At 42.6% G+C, this 21,634-nt stretch overlaps 1 protein-coding gene across 7 annotated transcripts in view; it reads left to right on the top strand.

Annotated features, from left to right (window-relative positions):
• The first annotated feature begins 3,295 nt into the window (after positions 1-3,295).
• LOC146762673 (mesoderm induction early response protein 3-like) overlaps positions 3,296-21,634 on the top strand; it is a 219,881-nt gene continuing 201,542 nt past the window's right edge. Inside the window, exons 1-4 of one of the 7 annotated variants that reach the window (XM_085533733.1) lie at positions 3,308-3,418; positions 4,171-4,195; positions 6,296-6,441; positions 19,975-20,109. In XM_085533733.1, the coding sequence (XP_085389859.1) occupies positions 3,410-3,418; positions 4,171-4,195; positions 6,296-6,441; positions 19,975-20,109 (315 nt within the window). In that variant the 5' untranslated portion in view covers positions 3,308-3,409. Of the gene's footprint in view, positions 3,503-4,170; positions 4,267-6,295; positions 6,442-19,974; positions 20,110-21,634 lie in introns of all 7 variants that reach the window. The other 6 variants (XM_085533749.1, XM_085533726.1, XM_085533751.1 and 3 more) reach the window with 6 other exon arrangements.

The following is a 21,634-nucleotide window of genomic DNA, read 5'->3' as shown; positions in this document are numbered from 1 at the left end:
AGGAGAGGAGAGGAATGTGTTTGAGGAGAGGAGAGGAGAGGAGAGGAGAGGAGAGGAGAGGAGAGGAGAGGAGAGGAGAGGAGAGGAGAGGAGAGGAGAGGAGAGGAGAGGAGTGTAGAAGAATGGGGTGGAGGAAAGGAGAGAAGTGGAGAGGAATGTGTTTGAGGAGAGGAGAGGAGAGGAGAGGAGAGGAGAGGAGAGGAGAGGAGAGGAGAGGAGAGGAGAGGAGAGGAGAGGAGAGGAGAGGAGAGGAGAGGAGAGGAGAGGAGAGGAGAGGAGAGGAGAGGAGAGGAGAGGAGAGAGGAGAGAAATGGGGTGGAAGAGAGAAATGGAGTTGAAAAGAGGAGAAGAGAGGAGAGGAGAGGAGAGGTGAGGAGAGGAGAGGAGAGGAGAGGAGGGGAGAGGAGGGGAGAGGAGGGGAGAGGAGAGAAATGGGGTGGAAGAGAGAAATGGAGTAGAAAAGAGGAGAAGAGAGGTGAGGAGAGGAGAGGAGAGGAGAGTAATGGGGTGGAGGAGAGAAATGGGGAGATGAAGGAGATATTTCAGAGAGAAACATTCTACCTGTGCCCGTGACAGGGGCCACCGCCCCAGAAATGAAGGGAAAGAGGGGAATGGACAAAAACAGTGACAGCAATCTAAGGAGGAAACTTATTTTACTAAATATGATATTGGAATACAAGATAACACAATATAGTACAATATAATTGAGGCTAATAAATCAAACATGTGAGAGAGAATAAATCCCTGAAAACCGGGAGGCCTACTGTTTCCTCTCGGCGATAGGGCTGAAGCGCAGCGATGACAGAGCTGGCACGCAGTGAGCGAGAGAAGAAGAAGAGGGCATTCCAGCTTTCCAGCAAATTATATATGTACACATTCTCTGGGATATGTAGTTCTCCTCTGTGAGCTGAGTACTCGGGACGCTTCCATTCCACGTAACTGGAGAATGAACCTTCCACTCTTCCACATACCCTCTATTACACTTCCACATACCTTCTATTACACTTTCATATACCCTTGATTACACTTTCTTATACCATCAAAACAGTTTGTCCCATTCAGACACCTTTAATACCATATAACTTTCCCTTAGCAATCTGTTTCGTTCAGTTATAAACATAAACTTACTTCTCTTTAACCCTTTTTCCTTTGTACATGATTTCACTATTTATACCCTCAATTAATGATTCATACTGCACATGATGTTATGATGTAGAATATTGACAGCAACAACACCAAAACCATGACATGGAGATGCCATGGAGGAACTGTTTTTTAGCTTTTAGATTGAACTTCTCTGCTCTTGGAGAGCTTTGTTTGCCTTGTTAGGGGAGTTTTATTTCTTCTGCAGTTGCTCACTGAAGAATTTGACCTTGAAATTCCATGTGGACTGTCAGTATTCTGGGATATTTATAAACTTTGAGCACTCTTATCTTGCTTCTGTAATGAGGGGAAAAAAAGATCCTGCTTTCTTTTTTAAACTTGTGTTCAGAGGGAGCTGCAATTTTTACTGAACTTGTGGTTTTTAAGCAGGCTCCCAGTCTCTCCTTTGAATCATTTATTCATTTTTTGAATGTTCATCTGATCACATTGTTAATCTCCCTGAATGTACTACTCATCATTTCATTCAGTATTTGTATTTGTCATATTTCGATGAAGCCTTCCCTGAAGCCAGAGAATACTGAGTGATAGGGGGTGTGGAGAGGCTTGGGAGGGACTTCAGAGATCTAGGCATAGTACATATTAATAGCATGTTGGGAAAAGCAGTTTGGGTCTTTCCAGCCTCTAGGAAGGGGAAACCTCTACATGGAACTGTTTTCGCCCATGGACCTGGGTCCACTTGGTGGGTGATGCAGAAAAATGGGGATGTTCAGTGTATACCACAAGGGAATTTGATGTTGGGGGAGTGTAGTCATTAATTCCATCTATATATATGTGTGTATATATAGGTTTGTGTGTGCGTGTGGCTAATGCTTGTTAATTATTCTTTGCTTGTATATATATTAAGCATGATGTAGTTACGTGGGATGTCATGGTTTTATGATTTTTGATTATTGGTTTTAGTCATCTTAATATTGTGCAGTGTACTGGGAGTTAAAATATTAATGCTACATTTCCATGGACTGTGGATAGTTCCAGGTATCCGGTTCTCAGAAGAGAAGAACTACATAGCAGTATTCGATTTATTAGCTCTAATTCTAGTGTATTATGATTTATAGTGTGTTATCTTGAATTCCCTTATCTTGTTTAGTAAATTAGTTTGTTTCTCCTCAGATTGTTGCTGCTGTTTTGTTTTAAGGCCCATCTCCCTACCTTTTTCCCATTTTTCCCTTTTTCTGTTTCCTGGAGTGTGGGTCTGTGTGTCCCCCCCACCCCATTAGTCACGGAACCAGGTCAAACCAGCCTGTAAACTATTGACAATATCCCAGAATAATGGCAGTCCACCTGGACTTCATGGCCTTGTTTTCAGTACAGCACCTGCAGTGCAGATTAGCTTTCTAATGAAGCTCTCCAACAGCACTGAGAAATTTGTTCTAGAAGTGCATCTTTTCACAGCCAAGGTGAATTATGCCTGCATCCTCCACCAAAAATGTCAACAGCTTATGGGTCAGTTTGGCCCTGTTATGTGACTAATAGGGTGGGGGACCCACAGAGCCATGCACTAGGGAAGGGGGAAAAAGGGAAAGGAGTAGGGTGATGGGCCTAAAAATAAAACAGTGGCAGTGGAATATTAATTTACTAAATACAATATTGGAATGCAAGAAAACTCTATAAAATGCAATATAATTAAAAATGAGGCTAATAAATAAAATAAAATGAGTGTCCAAAAAAACAAAGGCCTTACTCTGAATGCTGAAAGTGAGATAGCTAGGCAGAACACACACTGCAGAGAGAAGCAGAAAGGGAAAAAAAAAAAGAAAAAAAAAAAGGGGGGGGGGGGGGATATGTTGTGATCTGCAAACAATTTTCTTTCCTTCTCAAAGGGAAACAGAAGTTAAAAGTTCTCTGTGGTACGTAGGTCTTCTCTTCTGAGAACTGAGTACCTGAAAAATTGGTAGTCCATGGAACTGGAACTCTTTTAACTCCCGGTCATCTACATGATGTTATGATGTGAAATACCAATAACAAAAAATCATAAAACCATGAAAGACCCTCAGCTTTTAGGCCTGTGCCGAGTGCCCCCTCAGCGCTGGGCAAATCCAGGACGAGCAAAGCGCCCTCAGCAAATGAGGTGCCGTTGGAGGTGGGGTCCCGGGATGACACTGTGACGCCTCTTCCTCCATCCCATCCGTCCCGCCAGCTTCTCTGGTTCCTCCCCGGCCGGCTCCGACTCGGCGACTGCCATTGGTTTAGCGGCCTCATCCGGGCACTCGTTGCTAGCGCTGTTGCTCAACCTGATTGTCCAAATATGGCGGAGGTGAGCGGGGAAATAGGATTGGGGAGTCGGAGTTCGCGCGGTTTCTCTCAGGGGTTCCGCTACCGTCTGGTTTTCCACGTCCACGTAAGGCACTTCTAGGGTGGGCTAAGGGCGCGGGGTACTAGGAGGGTGGCCGTCGGAGCCACCGGCTCCAGGTGCCTACAAGATTAGGCCGCACGACAGGCGCCGTGCAGTGCGGGTGTCGGGTTCGGAGGCTGCGGGTGGCCGACAGGCCGCGGAAGGGGACGTGGCGGCTGTGCTGGGGTTTGAACTGGACCGGCTGCTACTGCAGCGCTATGGAGAAGTGCTTGGCGGGCGGGAGAATGAGCAAGCCTTGGACTAGGAGTGGAAAAGAGGCGGCGGCCAGTCGGTCTGCATTTATTGCTGTTTGCTGCTGCCATGTCCCGCTGAGAATGGAGGGCGGAGGAACACTGGGTCAGTCCGATTGCGGCTCGTGGTTGGATTTTACTAAAGGAGGAGAAAAGCGTAATGACAGAGAGTGGATGAGGGAAGGAGGAATAGGAAAGGGTAAGTGGGATGGCGGGATAAGCAGAGTGAGAGATATAGGGGCTGGGGTAATGCCAGCAGCCAGTGTGGGGATGGCAGTGGAAAAAGAATGGTGGGAGAAGGGGGAAGCTCTGGTGACAAAGGGGAGGGGATGTAAAATGGTGAACCCTACATGCTGTGGGGTGAGGAGCCTTGTTCCAGACTACAAGAACTTCATGCTTCACCTGGCTCTACTTTTCCTGCAGGCATCCTTTGGGAGTTCGAGTCCAGGTTTGTCATTGCCAGCTCTTGCCTGGCATCCTACCTGCATGCTGTGCTCTCTCCAATTCCTCTACACAGCTGTATGTTCTTGCTTTGTAGTTTTTCTAATACTTCATGGTCACCTAATGTATCACCTGCATGTGCTGTGGAGTTCCTTCTCTTAGCTCCAGTCCCAATTAATAATTGGCTGCTTGGAGCACAAAATGAAGGCAAAGTTTTGTAGTGCTTTTAAATCAGGAGAGAGGGAGTTGCTTGATGCTGATAATTATGGGCTTGTATGAATTTTTTATTTCTTGATAATATCAGCAAATGTTGCAAATCACAATTATATACAACCATTAAGGCTTGAAGCTCTGTGAAGGTTCATTGGAATACTTCACACAAGTGAGTCTGTTTAACATTAATAGGGCTACTTATGGATAAATATTTGAGGGTAAGTATTTGAGTGCATTCACTTTGGTGCAACTGCTTTCTGTATTAACTGTTCTTTTTAACTGCTCTTACTAAATTCAACGAGTTCATATGACTTGAATACAGTTTTAAATTGGATATCGAGTGCCACTGAGTATATCATTTTATATGAGAGTTTTGTAGACCATCCACTTCAGTTATTCAAAATGAATTAGAACAATTAGAAACATTAATATATATACACACACTACATTAAGATAGCTCATGGTTCTTGAAAAGCTGTGGGATCAGGATGTAATAGCCAACAGCAGAAAAATTTGATGTGTAATTATTGTAATTTAAGTAGTATTATCAGCTATGCTGAGAGCTACGTGAGACCATAATATTAAGAGCATGTGAATGAAAAGTGTTTTAAGCCTGAGTATTTTTGCATGGTATGGTACTTGCTTGGTACTGTCTTAAACAAGCTAAATAGACAAAGCTTAATTACTTGCATTTAAGAAATGAACACTTAACATAATCACTGAAAAAATAATTAGATGCTTTAAGATTTGTGGGTGTTAACATATACTAGTGTTTCTGAAGGCTGTAAGTAATGTGATGAGGGATACTGCTTTCTTCTTTTTTGTAAGAAGGGGGTTGTAAATTTGTAGGAATTTCCTTGATGCTCCAAAAAAAAAAAAAAAAAAAAGTCACGTGGAAATAATTTTTAATAAACCAGCTGCTAGTAAGCCAAGGATTGCAGCAGAACAATAGTATGTAAGAACTAGAAGAGGAAACTAGAAGTTAAAAGAAAATATCCTAATTTGTTTACTGTTTTTTAAGGCTTTCAGGATTGAGAAAGATAAACATTAAAGAACACGTCAACCCCATATTTCAGTAACTTTCATTGTAGATTGCTGGCTTTGTGGTGCAGAATGTTTGCATCTTTTAAACTTTTTGAATCTAATGATAAGGGTATTTCTTTCAACTGTTAGGTTAAAATAGCAGTACTTCCTAATGATTTGCAAGTATCCTCTTGAGTAGTGCAAAAGTGTCTACTGGACCATAAAGCTGTCATAATGACTTGTTAATTAATGTGATTCTTTAGAAGCATTTAGTTATTTCCAGTATATTTTCCTTTTTTTTTTTTTTTTTTTTGAGGCTCTGCCATGTTTATTTTTTCTTTCTAGATCAAATGCTGAGAGTTAAGCGAGTTTTAGTAAAACATCCCACCTGTGACAGTAAACTAATCTGAACTGAGTCTCACTGTTTATTTTGCTGTAAGGAAATTGATTCATAAACTGAAGTTAATCATTTACCAGTAGAATAAACTAGCTTAGTTACTGTATAAATCATAAGTAGAATCAAAGACTTTAAATCACAGCCTCTTGATTTGTGAGGTAAAGTTGGCATTCTTGTAGCATCAGAAATCTTGTGATATGTATGCCTTAATTATAATTTCAAGGATGCTTTGAACAATCTTTTAGCTAGAAAAATACTTGTTTGAGATTGTACTTCCTAAACTACTGAAATAAAGTTTCAGATAATTCTTCCAAGTATTTACATTATGCTGCAAGAGAGAAAACTGCCTGTTCCTTATAATTATGGAAAGGGAAGGCCAGCTAAATTCATGTAACTTTTTTTTTTTTTTTTCCTGATGTGACTTTGTATAGTGATGTAGAAAAAATGATTCAGATATGTTTTTTTTTTTAATAGTTGGCTCCTTATCGTCTGAGGATCATGACTTTGACCCTTCTGCTGAAATGCTGGCTCATGATTATGATGATGAGAAAACTCTTGAAGAGGAGGAGATGATGGAAGAAAACAAAAATTTCAGCTCTGAAATTGAAGATTTAGAAAAGGTAAGAGTGACTTATGATCTCCTAAATTTCCACATGTGCTGTACCTCTTTTACTGAAAAGAACATTCAACATATTTAACTTGTATAATACAGTTTCTTGCAAAATGTGTTTACAGCTTGTTTAAAGATAACAAAATCAAATTTACTTAGGATATAGCAGTGCATCATCACAAAAAGACTAAATTTAGCTTTTCAAATGTATTAGTGTAAAGTTCAGATTATTTTTTTTTCATTTAATGCTTTTTAGAGGTTAAACTACTGAAGCTGATTTGAGAGTACAAAGGCTACTCTGAAAGTAATGCCTCCTATGTTATTATGTTGGCCTACAACATCAGAGGCAGATGGTGGTATGACACTAGAAGGTGAATATTTTGTTGTTGTGTGATAGATGGCAGCAGAGGGGCAGTCTGAAAAAATGGCATCTGGCATGAAAGTGCATGTGAAGTCAAAGGTGAATTCTTCATGTGGGGGGAAAAAATTGTACTCATTGATATTCATTGAACATTAATGAAAAAATTGTACTCATTGATATTCATTGAACATTAATGGAGACCAAACAGTGGCTGTGAGCACAGTGAAGAGGTGGGTGGTGCAGTTCAGCAGTGGTGACAGCAACGCGAAAAGCAAGCCATGTTCCAGGCAGCCATGGATAGCTGTCACATTGCGAAATGAATAGCGTCTCAATCAGCTCATCTGTGTGAATCAGTGGATTATGACCTGTGAGCTGTGTACAGAGCTAAATATCAATTTCAGTGTGTTGGAAACAATGGTGGCAACATTGGAATATCACAAAATTTGGGACTGGCAAATCACACGAATGCTCGCACAGAAACAGAAAGAACATAGCATGCAGGTTTGTCAAGGCCTATTGAACCAATATGAGGCTGAAGGTGACAGTTTCCTGGATTGCATCAGCACTGGTGATGAGACATGGTGTCACTGCTATGAGCTGGAGTTAAGACAGCAGTCTATGCAGTGGCGACCTGTGAATTCCTCAAAGATGAAAAAGATCAAGATGCAGCCCTCAGCTGGTAATACATGATGTGCACTTTACATAGGAAAGGGATCATCCTTCTGAATTTCCCCAAACCCGAACAAGCAGGTTTTCTATACCATGATGCTGACTAAGGTGAAGGCTGAAACTTCGAGAATCAGGCCAGGGAAGACCACCTTTCTCTCTCAACAAGATAGAGCCGTGCCCCACAGCAATTTGAAGGCAGGAGTGCATTTCCCACCGGTGGGTCCTACCAGACTGTATGGGAAACTGTTGATCATAGCCTGAACCTTTGATTAACTATCTGAGGCAAGCAATGAGTCAGCTGCAGGAGCACAGATGAATTCAGCTGTGCTACCAGAATGGGTGGAGTTTGACTGGACTTAAATGGGATCTAGTAGAGGTGGAGTTCAAGGGCTGACCCACTATTAAGGTAGCTTCTCTTTCTGAAGATTGCTCCTTTGTGGAGTTCTTGTGGTGAGCCTTGACATTGGTGAGCACCCATCTTGACTGAAGTTGGTGAGTCTTTTCCTTAGATATCCTCTGGCATTTATTTCCAACTATACATAACTATACTTATATTATTCCAACTGTACATTTGGCTAGCCAGGCAGGAGTCACAACTTGTATAGGTGGTAAATATACAGATGTTAGCAAAGATGGTAATAAACTTACAAAGGTTATAAGCAAGAGGGAAACTCACCAGTGGTGATGCTTTTGCTGAGGGAGCCAGGGCAGTCTTCACTGAAGAGCGATCTTCAAGAGATGCTGCCTCAGTGAAGGTCAGCTCTTAAATGAGGTCTCAGATGAGGTGGAGTCGAGCTCCACCCCTTCCAGGAGAACAGCTACATTACTCTCACCTGTGCTGCCGTAGCTGACCCAACACTTGCCTCAGCTGATTAATCAGTGGTTCAGGCTGTGATTACCAATCTTCCATACACAACTATAATGTCTTTCCTTTGGAGCATGTTCGAGTGGATCAAGGGGTAGAACGCTCATCCCCTAGGGAAAATGCTCCCAGGGCAGATCCTGGGATTTATGGGTTCCCCTTATTTTCAAATTGCTACCATAATTGAACAGTGGGGTCCATTGTGAGTTGCGGACAATGTTTCCCTGTTCTGCCTAGCAGAATATTTTAAAGGTTTATACAAGGACATCTTGACTGCAAAAGAAAGACGATTAGCTGCATCCACAATAGCATGGCTGCTATTAACTCCTTTAAGTCAGGCAGAAATTAGATCAAATACTTTAGAGCATGAAAATAAATTATTAAAAGATCGGATTGAAAAACTTGAGCATGAGCTCAGTATATTGACGGGGAAAAGACCATTATTGCATTCCCCAGTCCCTCAGTTCCGTAATATTTCAGGTACTAGGTTATCATCTATTGAAACAACAGACCTGGTTAAACAAGAGAATGAAATTACTAAGGCGGACTTGGAAGAACCCCCTAGGACAGATCCTTTACAACTCTGTCCACCTCTTCCAGATCTCATTTAAGGGCTGACTGCCACTAAGGCAGTATCTCTTTCTCTGGAGATCACTCCTTTGTGGAGTTTACTGTAAACCCTCAACATTGGTGTTTTCTATTTATCATAGATCATCTTTCTATCATGATAATCTTTCATACAAAACATCTGTTTAACCTGTTTACTTATTGACTGTATAATTGTGTAACTATACAATTATGTAATTGTACACATGCCCACTGAATAGTCTAGATTTGGCACCTTCTAACTTATGTCTCAATGGACTGAATAGGCAATGTTTTCCTAGCAACAAAACTCACAGCAGCTGTGAAACAGTGTGTCAACTCTGCTGGTGCAGGTTTTTATGTGTGGCATGCAGGGTCTTGTTTATTGCTGGTGAAAATACATAGCTAATGGTGGTGATTACATTGAAAAATAGCCTTTTGTAGCTGGGAATTTGCTCTATCAAATAGTGTTATTCTGCTTGTTGTATATGTTGTGGTTGCCATGGAAATAAATGGGAGGCAGTACATTCTGAGTAACCTGTGTGCATATGGATATGCATACAAGTATTTTCCTGTTTGTGTAAAACGTTCTCATATCAAGCATAGTCTTTTTTTTCTCAGGCATACATAAAAAGGTCCCTAAGTGTACAGTAGGGCACACACAAAAAAAAGCATGTTTTCATTTGCAAGAAGCTTCTGTGTTTTATTGATGCATTATGTAGTAATTTAAGCATGAATGCAACATCAAACTGTTAATTTGCAGCATTATTTTGGCAAAAATTTCACTGAAAGAATATCATTAAAGCACAAGTTCAAATAGATAAAAATGAAAGAAACTGTCCTTAACTTAAACAAAAAGTAAAAAAAAAAATCATTAAAAAAAAAAAAAGTACTTATGAAAATCCAAAATGTTTTTTAGGGCATTCTGCTCAAGTATTATTTTGGAAAAGGGAGATCTTGAGAAGATAATATACAAAAAATAAAACAAAAAACAGTTATTTTAGTTATTTGTAAATGTAATTACATTCTGCCTTAGACCCTGTTGATAATGCTCAAACTGAATCCAGAGCTTTATCTATTCCATTTCATCCTCAGTTGAGAATTTTCTTCGTTGTTTCCTGTTCACTGTCATGAAGACTTATAGTGAAAAGCTACTGATATTGGATCCAGTATCATAAAAACAATGTTTCCATAGTATCTATCAGACTGGAGAAAAGGAAGATTTCCTAGTTCTTAGCTCATGTACATAGGTCTCTCTGAGAATAACACCTCCTATTTATTTCCATGGGAATAGTTGCCAAGCCACTCTTGATGATATTGGAAGTCATAGTGGTCAAGTGAAGTTCCTGGTGAGTGGTGGAAGAGGCAATATTGCAATCAATTTTAAGAAGGGTAGAAAGGATGATCCAGGGGACTACTGGACCTGTTAGCCTCACCTCTATGCTGGGGATGATCATTGAGCAGATCCTTCTGGAAACTATTTTAAGGCACGTGGAAGACAGGGAAGTGATATGGGATAATGACCATGGCTTCACCAAGAGCAAGTCCTGCCTGACCAACCTTGTGGCCTTTTATGATGTTGTAACTGCATCAGTAGACAAAGAAAGAGCCACTGATGTCATCTGGACTTCAGTAAGGCCTTTGACACAATATCCCACATCATCATTCTCTCCAAATTGGAAATACATGGGTTTGATGAGTGGACTGTTTGATGGGTGAGGAACTAGTTGGAAGATTGTACTCAGAGAGTAGTGGTCAATGGCTCAATGTCTGGATGGAGATCATTGACAAGTAGTGTCTTTTGGGAGTAAATACTGGAACTGGCGGTCTTCAACATCTTGATCAGTGACATTGACAGTTGTACAGTTATAAAATTGTGCAGTTATACAGTCAATAGGTAAACAGGTTAGATGTTTTGTATGAAAGATTATTGTAATAGAAAGATAATCAATGATAAATGGGAAATGCTCACCGATGTTGAAGGTTTGCAGTAAACTCCACAAAGGAGTGATCTCCAGAGAAAGAGACCCTGCCTTAGTGGTAGTCAGCCCTTAAATGAGATCTGGGAGAGCCTTGAGAAAAGAAGACTGAGAGGGGACCTGATCCAGGTCTACAAATATCTAAGGTGCGGGGGGCAAAGTGGTGAGGCCAGACTTTTCAGCAGTGTGTGGAGATAGGACAAGGGGAAATGGACAGAAACTAGAACATAGTAAGTTCTGCACAAATGTGCACAAGAACTTCACAGTGAGGGTGATGGAGCACTGGAACAAGCTGTCCCAGGGGGCTGTAGAGTCTCTTTCAAGAGATATTCAAGACCAGCTTGGGTGCCTACCTGTGCAACCTGGTGTAGGGAACCTGCTTTGGCAGGGGGGTTGGACTCGATGACTTCTGGAGGTCCCTTCCAACCCTTGTGCTTCTGTGGAGCCAAGCTCCACCCCTTCTGGTAGCACAGCTGAATTACCTTCACCTGTGCTCCTACAGTTGACTCATTGCTTGCCTCAGGTGGTTAATCAGAGGTTCAGGCTGTGATCACCAGTTTCCCATACAACAGTGGCTTGAGTATGCCCTCAGTAAGTTTGCTGATGTCACCAAGCTGTGAGGTGCAGACAACACAGCAGAGGGAAAGGATGCCATCCAGAGAGACCTAGACAGGTTTGAGCAGTGGGCCTGGACAGAACCTCATGAGGTTTAATGAATCAAAGTCTTGCACCTGGGTCAAGGCAACATCCACTACCAATACAAGCTGGGGGAAGAAAGGATAGAGCACAACCCTGCCAAAAAAGGCTTAAGATACTGGTTGGTGGCAAACTGTATGTGAGTCTGTGTCATGGAGTTATCTAGATTTATGTCTGTGGTAGAGGGGGCAGTAGGCCTGTGTGCCCCCTGGCCCCCAAAAATGGGAAAGGAAAGGGGTAGGGAGGTGGGATCTGGGCTCAAGGAAACAAACAGAGCAGTGGCAATGATCTAAGGAGATAAACTTTACTAGCTCTGATATTGTGTTACCTTGCATTCTCTTATAATGCAAACTAATTGAAATTGAGGCTAATAAATAAAATGAGTGAGAGTTTTCCAAAGACTGCAAAGCTTACTTTGAAATAGGTGTGCAGCTTGGAAGCACACCCACACCTGCTGCCAGGCAGTGAGAGAGAGCAAATGTTGCTTCCGTGATACATTTTCCTCTCTGACTGTGAGGCACTCTGGAACACGTAGCTCTTCTCTGTGCACTGCATGATGTTGTGATGTGGAATACCGATAGCAAACATTACAAAATCATGACATTCCACCCCTTATTCTACATCACTACATCATGCTTAATACATGCACACACATATATAAAAATAAACAATAATTAAAATGTGTTACGCACATACCTATATTCATATATATACATAGGATTACTGACTGCCTCAGCATCAAATTCTTTGTTGCCCACACTGAGCATCCCCATCTTTCTGCATCACCCACTGAGTGCACCCAGGTCCTTGGGCAAAGACAGTACCTGTCTTGTTCTGATTTACAGGAGGGAGAAAAGAGGTTCTTTGATATATGTATATCTGGCATGAGATGAAGAAGCAACAGTTCAAATGTTGGTCTGACCAGTTTATTGCAAATCTTAATCATGGAGATGGAGAAGGGAAGGATGGATGATTTAGTGTGACAGGGAAGGGAAAGCAGACAATAAAAAAAAGATAGAAAAAAGCAAAAATTGGGTAAAGTGGGGATAGTGACCACCAGGCTCTAGCAGTGGTCCCACTGCAAGACATTCGGATGGTCCGAGGCAAAAGAGCAGGGGAGGGAGAGCAGCGGCAGTATGGCCAGCCTTGGGCAACAATTGGGTAACAGGAAGAAGCCGCAGGATAAGTCCAGGAGCAGGCAGCAGGATTCAGGTAGCAGGTTGTCTCGCTCCAATTTGTAGGAGGGAGACAAGGTTCTTTGATATGTGTATACCCGGCGTGAGATTAAGAAGCAAAGGTTCAAATGTTGGTCCAACCAGTTTATTAAAGTCCTAGCTATTTTTAGGGAGATGGGGAAGGGAAGGTAGGCGATAGAAAAAGTAGGAAATGTAAGCAAGGAGTCTTTGCAGAGAGCGAAAGAGATAGTCACCACTGTGGGTCCAGCGAGGTACACAGTAGGTCCGATGATCTCAGGAACTCGTCTGATCGCCGCAGGGGATGGGAGACAGCCAGGGAGCTCCGCAGCAGGCCGGTCCCGGGGGTTCTTCCGACAAAGTTTTCACAGAATCACAGAATCACAGAATCACAGAATTACCCAGGTTGGAAGGGACCTCAAGGATCAGGTAGTTCCAACCCCCCTGCCTAGCAGGGCCACCAAACATACACCTTTACTAGATCAGGTTGCCCAGGGCCCTGTCCAACCTGGTCTTGAACACCTCCAAGGACGGGGCATCCACAACCTCATTGGGCAGCCTGTTCCAGGACCTAACCACCCTTCTAGTAAAGAACTTTCCCCTAACATCCAACCTAAATCTTCCCTCCTTCAACTTAAAACCATTTCCCCTAGTCCTGCTATTATCAGCCCTTTCGAAGAGTTTACTCCCCTCCTGGGAATAAGTTCCCTTCAGGTACTGAAAGGCTGCAATGAGGTCACCCCGCAACCTTCTTTTCTCCAGGCTGAACAAACCCAACTCCCTCAGCCTGTCCTCATAGGGGAGGTGCTCCAGCCCCCTGATCATCTTTGTGGCCCTCCTCTGGACCCTTTCCAAAATCTCCATATCTTTTTTGTACTGAGGGCTCCACACCTGGACACAGTACTCCAGATGGGGCCTCACAAGAGCAGAGTAGAGAGGGACGATCACCTCCCTATCCCTGCTGACCACCCCTCTCCTGATGGAGCCCAGGATCCCATTTGCTTTCCGGGCTGCCAGAGCGCACTGCTGGCTCATGTTAAGTTTCTCATCTATCAGGACCCCTAGGTCTTTTTCAGCCGAGCTGCTCTCAAGGACAATTCCTCCCAGCCTGTACAGGTGCCTGGGGTTCTTCCGGCCCAAGTGCAAAACCTTGCACTTTGCCGTGTTGAACCTCATTAGGTTCACCCGAGCCCAGCTTTCCAGCCTGTCAAGGTCCCTCTGAATGGCATCTGTTCCCTCCACCGTATCGACTGCACCACTCAGCTTGGTGTCATCAGCAAACTTGCTGAGGGTGCACTCCATTCCCTCATCGATGTCATTAATAAAGATGTTAAAGAGCACCGGTCCCAAGACAGACCCTTGAGGGACGCCGCTCGTTACCGGCCTCCACCTGGACATAGAGCCATTGACCACCACCCTCTGTCTGCGGCCTTTCAACCAATTGCTTATCCATCTAGTTGTCCACCCATCAAATCCACCTCCCTCCAATTTGGAGATGAGGATGTGATGGGGGACCATGTCAAAGGCCTTGCTCAGGTCCAGGTAAATGACATCGGTCGCCTTCCCTTCATCCACCAACGCCGTCACTCCATCATAGAAGGCCACAAGATTAGTTAAGCATGACCTTCCCCTGGTGAAGCCATGCTGGCTGTCTCGGATCACATGCTTGTTCTTTATACGATCAAGCATGTTGTCCAGGAGGATCTGTTCCATAATCTTCCCAGGCACAGAGGTGAGACTCACCGGCCTGTAGTTACCTGGGTCGTCCCTGCTCCCCTTCTTGTAAATGGGAGTGACGTGACCCTTCCTCCAATCATCCGGGACCTCACCTGACAGCCACGACTTCTCAAATATGATGGAGAGCGGCTCAGCAACCACCTCAGCCAGCTCCTTCAGGACCCTGGGATGCACGCCATCTGGCCCCATAGACTTATACTCATTCAGTCTAAGGAGGCACTCTCGGATTTGCTCTACCCTTACAGTGGGGAGGGATTTACCTCCTTGGTCCCCACATGGAGGTATGGGGGTGCAAGACTTAGGGACGTGAAAAAGACTAGAATCCTGGCCACCAGTGAAGACCGAGGTGAAGAACTCATTCAGCACCTCAGCTTTCTCTTCATCTGTTGAAGCCATTTCTCCTTTTAAATTTACCAGAGTAGGTACACCCATTTTGGCCTGTCTCTTCTGGCCAATGTACCTGTAGAAGGTTTTCTTATTGTTTTTCACATCCCTCGCCAAGTTCAGTTCTGCCTGCGCCTTGCCTTTCCTGATCCCACATCTGCAAGTTCGGACGGCATCCCTGTATTCTTCCCGGGTGACACAGCCTTGTTTCCAGAGCTTGTACACCCCTTTCTTCACCCTCAGTTCTCTTAGCAGGTCCTTGCTGAACCATGCCGGTTTTTTTTCCCCTCAGGGAATTCTCCGTCAAAGGTGTCTTTGGGAGTTTGTCTCCAAAGTCCCCAGTTTAGCGAGGGTCTTTTATCCCCCATTTCAGTGGGGTTTCTTCTTCTTCTTAACAAACGCTTCTTTGTAAAAAGATTTAAAACTAACTTTTCTGACATTCCTGTCCCACAGATAAGCCAGCAAGGGTTGGAGGTCTCTGTTGCCAGACACAAGATTTACCACCTTCTGCAGGGGTCTGCTCCTCCCAGCAGCATTCCTGGAAAAGACTGCTTGTCTTGTTCCTCCTTATCTTTACAGTCCTAAGCAGGGATGGCACGATAACACCCACCATTCACCCTCCTGGATAGTTAGCAGTTGCCTGTCAGAGTCTTATCATCAGAAAGGCCTCACGAAAGCAAACTTTGAGACAATAAAAGAAAAACAGTCTGTCTTTCACACAGGTCCAGCAGAGTCTGTCAGTGGGCAGGATTTCTGTAGTGAGGGATCTGATGGCTGACACCTACTACTTCTTCATCATGCTGGCATCTTGCTGTGAGGTATCTGATGTCAGGAAACCCTCTCTTGTTCACATTGTGAGGAATCTGATGTCAGAAAACCTAACTTCCTGCTTGCTGATCTCTCTTTTATCCTCCTTTTTTCCTGCCTACGTAACATCCCTCAGTGCACCCCTGGAGATGGCCATCTTCCTTGAGATAAGCCCACGCAAAAGACTGCTTCACGGCCATTAAGCTGCAGCTTCTTTCTCTCTCCTTGCCATGGGCCTAGTCCATCTGTGTCCCTCAGACAGATAACAGATATTGCACAGATAACCTGTGCAATAGCGTCCATAGTTAAGTCCACCCCTTGGTCTCTAGCTCACTTATCTGTGATGTCTCTTCCTTGATGGCTTGAGAACTCATGGGCCCATTGTGCTAGAAATAATTTACCCTTGTTCTGCCCGTCCAAATCTATTTGAGCCACCTCAATTCTGGCTGCTTGATCTACCTGATGGTTATTTTTTGTTCTTCAGTAGCCCAACTCTTAGGCACATGTAGCTCTGAATTGTCCCGTGTTCATCCCTGACTATCCGCGGCTGGGCCAAATGCCGAGACAGCGACAAGAGAGCGCATGGCAAATGGCGTTTTATTCAAGTTTACACATCCTTATATAACCTTGGCACAGAGCCTTCTAGAGAGTAGGCATGGCTTATCACACCCATATGCTTGCGTCACGCATATTAACTAGGGAGGTGGAACCTTTCCCGTAACAACCCGTAGCCCCGCCTTTCGCCTAATACACTACAGGCACATGAGCGTCTACATGGCACACCTTCTACAACCATATTCTTTATTTGAGTAGCAGCCCAAATAGGTTTACCCCTCTGCTGCTAGTTATTTTGCTCTCACTGCTGTGACCACCTCCATAAGGCATTTGCCACCATCCATGAGTCAGTATAAAGATAAAATGTTGACCACCACTCCCATTCAGCAACATCTAAGGCCAGTTGAACAGGCTCACTACAACCAGGAAAGACTGTGTCACTTTCTTATTTGTGGGTGGAAACATAGCAGGTTTTTTTTTGATCACGTCTGCTGGGATGTGATGACACCTATCTTGCCACTTTATACCCAGGAACTGAATTTCCTGGGCAGGTCCTTTTACTTTGCTTCGTTTAATAGCAAAACCGTCTTGTAGAAGAATTTGGATTATTTGCTCTCCTTTCATGAAAACTTCTTCTGCTGTATCGCCCCACATAATGATATCGCCAATGGACTGCAGGTGCTCAGGCTCACCACCCTGTTTCTGTACAGTTTGGATCAACCCATGGCAAATGGTTGGGCTGTGTTTCCACCCCTGGGGCAAATGATTCCAAGTATTCTGAATGCCCCTCCAGTTGAAGGCAAACTGTGGCCTACATTCTGTGGCCAAAAGAATAGAAAAGAAGATGTTAGCGATGTCAGTTGTTGCATGCCATTTGGCTGCTTTTGACTCCTGTTCATACTGGAGTTCTAACATGTCTGGCACAGTAGCGCTCAGTGGGTGTGTGACTTCATTCAGGCCACGGTAGTCTACTGTTAGCCTCCATTCTCCACTGGCTTTATGTACTGGCCATATGGGGCTGTTAAAAGGTGAGTTTTGCTTATCACTCCCTGATTCTCCAGCTGATGATCAACTTATGAATGGGAAGCAAGGTATGCTTATTGGTACAGTACTGCCATCTGTGCACTGTTTTTGTAGCAGTCGGTACCTGCTGCTCTTTTCAGCAGCCCCACAACAGACTGGTCTTCTGATAGAGCAGGTAAAACAGCCAGCTGCTTAATGTTGTCTGTATCTACAGCAGCTATTCCATCAATACCCCTTAGGGTGACTTGCAGAATCAAACTCCAGAACCACAAAGTTGTTATAAGCAGGTGTGTTTAATGAGTGATGCACATACACCCTGGTGCAAGGGGGATAGCTGCACCTTACTTGCACACTGTTACAAGAAAGTGTGCTACAGATATAGACTGAACTTATACATATCAATATTTTGCAGGAATTTGGATACATATATATTACATTCCTGAGACCCCGTTAGCATGCAGTCCCTCCCCCCTTGCGAGTGTGTAGTGAGTCGTGGGGGTGTTCGTGGATGAAGGCTCATCGTCTTCCTCTTGTAAACACTCTACCCTGTGGGAGAGGCACCCCCCAAACTGGTTTCAACTTGCCATGTGGACATCTAATCACCTCACTGTTCTTGGGCTGTTTCACCCTTATCTTTATGGCCTTCATCACCCTTGTTATTCCAGACCCAGTGTCTGTAATCCCCATTCTTCTAACAACTTTTATATAAACTTTTCGCTACCCCTGTCCCAGTTTCTGTGACAATTTCTTTCTCTGCCTTACTGTGCGGCCCTTCTCTCATCCTTCAAGGGTCCTTGAAATGCCCCCTTCTGAGGCAATCAATACCAAGTATGCATGGAGCCCCTGGGCCAGTCACAATAGGATGTTTTTGCCAGTCTTTACCAGTGAGGCTTATTTCAGCCTCCAACACAGTCAATTCTTTAGAGCCCCCACTCACTCCAGAAATATGGATTGATTCTGTCCTTTCATGACTCAAGGGCATTAGAATGCACTGTGTTCTGGTATCCGCCAGTGCCTTATATTTCTGTGGTTCTGGTGTGCCAGGCCATCGAATCCATACAGTCCAATAAACCCTATTATCTCTTTTCCCCTTCCCAACTGAGGGCAGGGCCCCTCTATTCATTACCTGTGGTAACTGGAGCAACTGCACTTTGTTGTTACAAAACTATGACAGCCAGAAATGTGCCCTTGCAGCTCAGAAGGCCAACTGCATCATGGGTTGCATCAAAGGAAGCATGATCAGGTATTGGAGCATGTCCAGAGGGGGACTACAAAAGTGATCTAAGGGATGGAGCGCCTTCCCTATGAGGGCAGGTTGAGATAGCTGGGGCTGTTCAGCTTGCAGAAGGGAAGGTTCTGAGCAGACCTGATAACATCCTTTCAATATCTAAAGGAGGTTTATAAGGAAGAAGGGGACAGGCTGTTTAGCAGAGTCTGCTGTGGCAGGACAAGGGGAAATGATTTTGAACTAAAATTTATGTCAGCATATCACTCATTTTAAACACGTGCTGAATGTTGAATGCCTACAAAGTGATGCTACTAGTATTTAACCTTCAGTGATCTACTTACTCCATGTAGTATACCTTTGGGTTTTGATCAACGGCCTTCTGAGAATGTAATTTCTGACATCAAATATAAATCAGTGTTTGTGTAGCCCATGTAATAATAAATTTTCTTAATATTCATTTGTCGGTGTTTATACTCTTGAATTCTTGTCCTGCTACCCTTACAATTTGATTTTTGTCATGTTATGGTTAAAATCAGGTTATTGCTCTACAAAATAATCTTACTTCCTCTTTACTAGAAGGAAAAAGAACTGAGAGCTACTCATCTGAAACACTATTACTCTAGGTCTCCATCCTGTTAAGACTTGAACATGAGTTTACATTAACCCGTTGTGAAAAGTCTGCAGGATTAAGACCTTAGCTGACTAAAGAGAACAGGTAATCAGTATATGAGTTCAACAAGAAGTTTTTGAGGGTGATTTAACTTTTAAAGGTATAAATATCAGAAAATATTTCTAATTATTTGTTGAATTGGATGATATAATTGTCTTAGGATGGAAATATGATATTTAGCAAGATCACTTGCACAAAAACTGTTGGGAAAAGAAAATTATAAATGCAACATTGTCTTTTTTTTTTTTTTTTTTTTCCTTCCAGATCATTTGCTCTATTTCTCCTATTGCTTTCTTGACAGTTGTGATAAAATATATTGTGCAAGAGATGAAAAGGGGAGACAAAAGCTTGCTATTTTGGTTTACTTTCCTGAGTTTTTGAATGCACACTTACAGCTGTAATTGTGTAGGACTAGAGTCTTCAAGTTTTTCTGCAGTTCTTTCTTGTAGGGGTGTTGTTGTGTTTCTAGTATTGAAGAAATACAAGCTGTACAAGCCACTTGTGCTCTACAGTATGAATCAGATAAGGAGCAAATTTCTGTTTAATTTCATCTAGTAAACAGTTTTATTGAATATCTTGATGAAACTTCACTATTTGGTAAGAGAGATGGTGATAAAGTGTTTCACTCCTGTGCCTGAAAACATTTTAAATGTTGATTCAAGTTTCTTGCTTTCAATTAAATTTTTTTTTATTACTTTTTTTTTCTTCCCAAAATATATCTTATCGTTTTAGGCCTGAAAAGTTTACATGTATTTGCTAATATGTTGAGATGTTCATAAATCTTCTCATATTAGGAAGGAAACATGCCTTTGGAAGATTTACTGGCATTCTATGGATATGAACCCACGATTCCAGTTATGACAGGTTCCAGTGTGGATAGCTCTCCAAGTGAACTTGCAGATGAACTTCCAGATATGACTTTAGATAAAGTAAGTCATAGCCATTTTTTCCCAGTATTACAATTTAAAAGCAGAAATCCATGCGACTTCAAATAATTCTTAACACTTCCTGATCTCTTGATGTTACAAAATGCCTATCTTTGTCAATTTCAATATACTGTCAAGAACTACTGTATTCATTTTCAAGGACACTGAGAATCTGATTCTAATTATACTTACTTCACTTAGAAATGCAGAGCAAATTCAGTGACACTATATTACTCCAAATGAGTAATGAATAAATTAACACTTCTTCTGAACCACATCCAAAGAACTATAGATTTATTTAATAAATAAATAGATGTGAGATTTTCCCGAAAAGATCTACATTTTATTTTAATGTCTACAATGTTCAGAAATAATTCTGACTTCCAACATGTCTGTTACAGAATGAATGATGGATTGCACTCAGAGAAAAAGAGCAATATAATTTACTAATATGAGACACTTTAACAATGTTCTGATGATAAATGTGTTATTGAACAGATTATGATGGCAAGGTCACTTGGTTATGTACCGAATAGAGAACAGTCAGACAGAGCTGTTAGAGAAAGCCTCCCGATGAGTTGCAAGGTTCAGAGTGGCCCCCTGGTCAGTGGTTTATGTCTAAAGGATTGTATGTGCAATCTGTCCTTTATATCACTTACCTAAGATTACAATACACCATTAATCACTTATTAAGTATCTGTCACAGGTAAGGAATCTCTCAACCTCGAGGAGTAGCCTTGAGAGGTATCCCTGCTCAAGGGAAGGTCCTGGCACACAGCCCACTGCCATGCAGGAGAGATGTTCCCTAGTTATGTGGTAGGATGATCGACTCCTATTCATATCTGCATATCAGTAATATTTGGTGCATGCTCTGTTAGCCCTTGATTATTGTGGTGTTATCTGTCTCCCCTGAATACACATTGAGCTCAGTGCAGCTATCATGACCAGATGCATCTGTCACAGATTCCACTGATGTTTATTGCTTGAACAGGGTTGTGGGTTGGAGGGAAAGCACACTGTCACATTGTCCTGTACCAAAACTTTTGTGGATAACTTGAAAGCCTTAACTGTGGCTTAACTGAGGGGGGAGGGGTGTCAGTGAGGGAGACAGATAGTAACATACATAATCATTACAGATAAATACATTGCTGATGTAAAAAAAAAAAAAGAGTTTGGTCTCTGTGATTTGCATACTAACATTGAATTCTGAGATTTTACTCTGTTTGTAAAATCTGTAGGTAGTAAGTATATGTTGCTTTTTTTCCTAACATACATCACTTACAGATACACCCCATAGAAAGTTAAGTTGAATATGAATATAGTTATGGCTCTGCACATCTAATTCTCACTAGATTCACGATTGTGTTGAGGTTACAAAATGTAGTTGACTTGTTGTCTAATATAGTTCTTTCCCTCCCTAACCTATATACAGAGGAGTTCAAATATGTCTACTACTGCTTTTTTTTCCCTGTTTTCCTTTGGAAACTTCAGTTTTTGGTGTGCTTTAGATAGATAATGGGTGTTCTTT

This window comes from Coturnix japonica, chromosome 1, assembly GCF_054131305.1.
Source record: "Coturnix japonica strain WE chromosome 1, WE-NBRP24, whole genome shotgun sequence".
Taxonomy (NCBI): Eukaryota; Metazoa; Chordata; class Aves; order Galliformes; family Phasianidae; genus Coturnix; species Coturnix japonica.
This window is presented reverse-complemented; position numbering and strand designations above follow the sequence as displayed.